This window comes from Vipera berus (genome assembly GCF_964194415.1).
Source record: "Vipera berus genome assembly, chromosome: 1".
NCBI lineage: Eukaryota > Metazoa > Chordata > Lepidosauria > Squamata > Viperidae > Vipera > Vipera berus.
The window spans coordinates 164712170-164718169 of NC_138202.1; the positions used below are offsets into that span (position 1 = coordinate 164712170).

Sequence of the window (6000 nt, forward strand, 5' to 3'; positions counted from 1 at the left end):
GTTTGGGGAGGCGCCCAAACCTCCCCAAACAGGAACGGAGACCTGCCGAGGTTTGGGGACGTTTGGGGAGGCGCCCAAACCTCCCCAAAGGTCGGCAGGTCTGCGCGGAGGAACGGAGACCTGCCGAGGTTTGGGGAGGTTTGGGGAGGCGCCCAAACCTCCCCAAACAGGAACGGAGACCTGCCGAGGTTTGGGGAGGTTTGGGGAGGCGCCCAAACCTCCCCAAACGTCGGCAGGTCTGCGCGGAGGAACGGAGACCTGCCGAGGTTTGGGGAGGTTTGGGGAGGCGCCCAAACCTCCCCAAACAGGAACGGAGACCTGCCGAGGTTTGGGGAGGTTTGGGGAGGCGCCCAAACCTCCCCAAAGGTCGGCAGGAGGAACGGAGACCTGCCGACGTTTGGGGAGGTTTGGGGAGGCGCCCAAACCTCCCCAAAGGTCGGCAGGAGGAACGGAGACCTGCCGACGAGCCGCGGCCACACAGGGTATTCCTGTGTATTCAGGCTTGCAGAACGGCGGATCGGCTTATACTCGAGTCAATAACTTTTTCCAGTTTTGGGGGGTGAAATTGGGGGTCTCGGCTTATACTCGAGTCGGCTTATACTCAAGTATATACGGTACTATTAGTATCTCCTACTTTTTAAAATTTGTAATTTTATAATTAGGCCTTCCCTCTTGCAGTGGATAGACAATGGCTAGAATGAATGAATTTAAAAATAGGTGAAATACTTTTATTATAGTTTAGGGAATTTTATGATTGTTAATAGATTGGAAAAGTTATTTCAAAAATAGAGAAATATTCTCATCAAAACTGCATACATTCCAAAAAATATTTTAAAATATTTCAGACTACTTCTCTTTGTTCATTAAAGTAGCCCAACATCAGATTTCTATGCAAGTTTGAAAAAAAATTGATACCACTTTAAGGGTTCCATTAACTTTAATGAGTCACCTTTTTAAAGCATCTGCTTCTATTTTAGGCTTAGACAGATTCCATTCAAACTCTGGGCTATTTTAATGAATAGCAGGAAGATATTATACTCATGGAAGGTCTGAAGAGCTTTTGCCTAATTTTTCCTGATGTGTACACAATCCTAATTTCTGAAGCTTAGAATATTTCCATTTAAAAACCTGAATGATTAAATATTCAATATGCAAATGTTACTTTTTCTTAGAGTTAGTAAAATTTATCTAATTCAAAAAAATTTTTAAGGGCAATTCCAAAACTAAAATTTCATTTAGAGAGCATTTTTCCCCTTTCCTTGTGACTTCTGCGTTTTCAGGAGATATGCTCCCAGAACTCCTTGAAATGGGATGGTATATGGCACAGGGGGCTGGCAATGGGGGAACTAACAGTGGAAAGACAGGCTTTTAAGATTCTGTGAACCCATCCATCCCCCCAAAAGTTCATTACGATCAACTTTCCTACTTTGTTCTCACTACATCTTATATCAATGTCATTTTTTCTCCATCCGAAAAAAAAACCGTGATTCAATTTTCCCCCAAAAAACAGAAATTAACAACCTTATAGTGACACTAAATTACAATAGTAAGTTACTATTAAAAATACATTATCGGTGATTTGAAAGAGGGTTCCCTCTTTTTTGTCAGATTGTCCAGTTCATACATTTGTTGCAGTTGCAATTGTGAAATGTCTAGTTTAACCCTAGATAAATTTAGAGAATAAAATTGGGATTTTGTAACCTAGTTTATATAAACAGAGTATTTTTAAGCAATGCGTTATTTTTTCAAAGGAAAAGAAATGCTTTCACTTTACAAAAGAAATAAGTTATCAGTAGGAATGATTAATTGCACTTAAAAACACGTGTGATTTGTCTTTTACAGGTCATCTTCAATCAGTTTATAATATTAATCTTTCATAAACACAAAAGATCTGCGATTCTTACCATTCTTTAATATTTTTAAGACACACATATGCTATAATTGGTGTTTTCTTTCTCCCAGCTACCAGCTTTGTGTATATGTAGTTTATTTAAGAAATCAACTTTTAGGCAGAAAATAGGTTCTATATGTAGTTTGTTCTTCTTGGACTTACAGTAGTTCAATCTGATCTATGTATTTCAGCTTCATAATTTGGATGAGAATATAAATATCTGGTTTTCAACTTCCTGAGGATCAAGAACTCTGCTTGGAAAAATGCAAATTTAACTACTATGTAATTTTAATTTTAAATGGTAAACCAAAATATTTAAATATCCATGGCTGTTTTATAAGTGATTTAAATAGTTCACAGAATTCAGTAAACTACTGATAGCTGATTAGGGGCAAGTACATTCATTCCTGCCCCCTCCCATACCACCGCCCCCAAAGAAACTCATATGAGAAGCATATAATACTAAACACTTTGCAGATTTTTAGCTATAATTAACCAAAAGGTCAAATACTGAAAGGAAGCAGCAGATACCACCACAAAAGTAACAGATGTTGTTGAGTTCATCTGGACAAAACATAAACATATGTGGAAGAAATCTGATACTATCATAAAATCAGCTGGTGTCTAACATAATAGCAGACCCTTATGGTAGAGGGGTAATGTATGTATCAAAGACACAGGTAATGTAACACATTTGTTTCAACAGAACATTCTCATAAGAACATCAAAATAACTCAAAAGACTACCAGAGTTTGTTCAGGAAAAGCTAATACATAAAAAGTACAGCATATTTTAAATTATGTAAGCTATATTTCACAGAATTCACGTTTTCAATAAATACTACAGATTAAAGTTGTGATAGGAATAAAAATAGAACATAAATTGATTTGCCTAAGAGTTATGTTGAACAAGTCAACAAGCAAAGATAATTGTCATTTTACTATAGTTTTTTACATCACAATATTTTGGATAGGACACTACCCCATATAAAACATGGCCTAACAACCACAAAGTAAGATAATCAGGGGCATATTTTAAATATCTTAATATGCTGGAGTATCCTTAATGTGAAAAAACAACCTTATTTCCACGAAAATGAATGTTCTATTATTTTTAAAATTTGAAGATACAAGTTTACATTCTGGTAATGTTTATTGTGTCTCAAGAATAATGGAGAAAAAAGCCTGCATCATGCAAATGAAAGTCTACTCACATGACAGGAATTATAACAATCTTGATAACACAAGATTGTGGATTACATGTGGACTTCCACTTGTAATCCCTTCAATAGAGAGCCCCATTCTTTGACTTTGAACACAGACATTCCATTCCAGAGTTTGTAGTTACAGCCTGATTTGCTTTGATTTCATCAACTCCCTGAACTCCCAACTCTGGCTAAGGGCATCATGTGGCATGTCTCCATGGGCTTTCTTCCTCTAGTACCCTATCAGACTTGCAGAGTAAGTTGGCAGTTTCCCATAATGACTACTCTGTTACTTATCTCAGTTCTATGGAGGCATAGTCTGGGAATTAGGTTACCAAATCACTTATCACCCCCCTTTCCCCCCCCCCAATCAAGCTACTAAGTAAATAGCCACAAATCTGGTCTGAACTGAAGTGGGGTGCCATGATTTTTTTTCCTTTTTCCAATATGATTTTAAGTGTATTTGTTTAAGTTGTACTGCTGTTTTATTTGCCTCCCAACATCCATTGGGAACTGGCTGGTTTAGAAAGGCTGTGAAATAAACAAAATCTTCCCCTATTGAAAAGCTCCAAGTTTCCAAAAGCTCCAAGAGGTGATGAAAAATTGCATTTTCCTTCTCCAGGAGAAAACACTACATTGCATGATCAGCTCCAACCACACCCTGTCCTTTGCATTAAACTAAGGACAGTATGATTTGCATACATACACCTGCCTATCACAGCAAATACAAGGGACACCTATTCCCTCTACAGAAGAATGGAGCATTTTTTTTCTTGTTTCAATCACTAGTCTGCCATCCTTTTTTTTCTTTTTCTTTTTTTAAAGATTTGGGCAGGGCTAAGATTAAGAAAAAGAAGCTCGATTGGAAAGCAGAAAAGAGAAATGTCAGCCTTTACAAAGCAAAACCATCTTCCTTTGCCGATTAGACTGAATGAAAACGAGTTGCATGTCAGCCAAGACTGCAATATTTCACCGCCAAAACTACTTTAACTCAAAGCAAGTTTCTTTCAAAACGGCACTTTCTAGACTTACCAGGGAAAAGGCACACCTGATTTTAATACGTCTTTATAGATTTCCCACCACCACCACTTTTGGCAGTGAAAAAAATGCAACCAACCACTAGCAAAAGTGGTTGCAACTTAATAATACAGCAAAGATGCCAATATTTCTCCAAAACTTCGCATTGGACACAAGGTGCTATTCTCAGGTAAAAGCGCAGCTTGAAAGCCGGCGCCCCCCCCTCCCCACACATCCCTTCGCAGGTAGAAAAGAGAGGAGGAAAAAAACTGAGATTCATGTTACTTTCCGGATCTAGATAGTCCGTCACTGGCAACAGAATCAGAATAGAGCTGGAAGGGAGCTTAGAGATCTTCTAGTCCAACCCCCGGCTCGAGCAGGAAACCCTATACCAGGGGTAGGCAACCTCGGCTCTTTTATGACTCGTGGACTTCAACTCCCAGAATTCCTGAGTCAGCATAGCTGACTCAGGAATTCTGGGAGTTGAAGTCCACGAGTCATAAAAGAGCCGAGGTTGCCTACCCCTGCCCTATACAATTTGAGACAAGTGGCCGTCCAGTCTCTTCTTTAAAAAACCCCAGTGACGAAGCACCCACAACGTCTGGAGGCAAGCTGTTTCCCCCGGTTTAATTGCCCTCACTCTTTGGAAGTTTCTCCTTAAATTTGTTGGTTGAACAAAACGTCCCTTCAAGCTTTGCTACCGCTTACCGCCCACGCTCACACCGCCCCCCCGTTGACCCCCTGCCCCCCCCCCAAATTGGCAAGAAGGGTCTAGACTAGAGAGAAAACTTTTTAAGACAAAACAAGGCGTACTTCTGAGGCGGCGGGGAAGGGTTTCAAATTTCATTAAAATTACCGAGTAGGACGGCGGCTACTAACTTTACGTACGGGTAAATTTAGTCGCCGGAGTTTTGCCCCCGGTGAGGGAAAAGATGGGGGGGAGGAGAGGGAGGGGGACATTATGCGCTCTCCCTCACACCAACACCCTCACAGAGAGAGAGAGGGGGGGCGCAGCCCTCACAGAGAGAGGGGGGGCGCAGCCCTCACCGAAGGGGCTCTCTGGCGTGATAGGGCTCCAGCTAAGCCTCTGGGCGCTCAGCGCCACATCGCAGCTCCTCTTCTTGACCTCAAAAATTCCCCTCAGAAGCGGCAGGTCCTCTCCGTCCGCCGCCGCCGCCGCGTCGCTCCCTTGGCCGCTTCCCGCTTTTTCTTCCCCGCTGGAGTAGCCGAGGTTCGCCTGGCCAGCGCCTCCTTTCGCCCCCTCAGAGACCTCCGGGGGGCTCTCAGCGCAGGCTATTCTCCTGGGCCTGTGTAGTTGGGGCATTTTGCCCGCTTCCCTCCGAACAATTATAAAAAAAAAAAAGGCAGAATCGCCTCGGCGGAGCGTCGCGGCGCTACTGAGGGAGCGAGCGGCTTGCCTCCTCCTCCTCGGAAGGGGGGAGAGGAGCCGAATGAGAGGCCTAATGCGCCCTCTGAGGGCCTGAGAAAGCGCGCGAACCGCCGCTTGAGGAAGTTTTCTGGCGCTTGCAAAGCGGGGGCCGCGGTGGGGTGGGGTGGAAAGAAGGGGGTGGCTGGATTCGGATTGATCCGTGAGGGCCGGAGGAGGGAACGAAACCAAACGCCAGCAAAACGGCGACTGAAAAAAAAAAGAAAAAAAAAAGAGAAGCTCGTTTCGTGGCAACGTTTGTCAACTCGCTGAAAAGCAAGACGAAAGCGAGACGTCTCCTCTTCCTCCGGTTACCAAACAAACTCTAGTGCAGGGGTCTTCAAACTTGGCCCTTTTATGACTTGTGGACTTCAACTACCAGAATTCCTCAGCCAGCTTTGCTGGCTGAGGAATTCTGGGAGTTGAAGTCCACAAGTCATAAAAGGGCCAAGTTTGAAGACC

The 6000-nt window shown here is 42.8% G+C and overlaps 1 protein-coding gene across 1 annotated transcript in view; it reads right to left on the reverse strand.

Moving 5' to 3' along the window:
* CERKL (CERK like autophagy regulator) overlaps nucleotides 1-5565 on the reverse strand; it is a 44676-nt gene extending 39111 nt beyond the window's left edge. Inside the window, exon 1 of the mRNA XM_081334440.1 lies at nucleotides 5160-5565. Within this exon, the coding sequence (XP_081190566.1) occupies nucleotides 5160-5436 (277 nt within the window). The 5' untranslated portion in view covers nucleotides 5437-5565. The remainder of the gene's footprint in view (nucleotides 1-5159) is intronic.
* Between the last annotated feature and the right edge of the window lie 435 nt (nucleotides 5566-6000).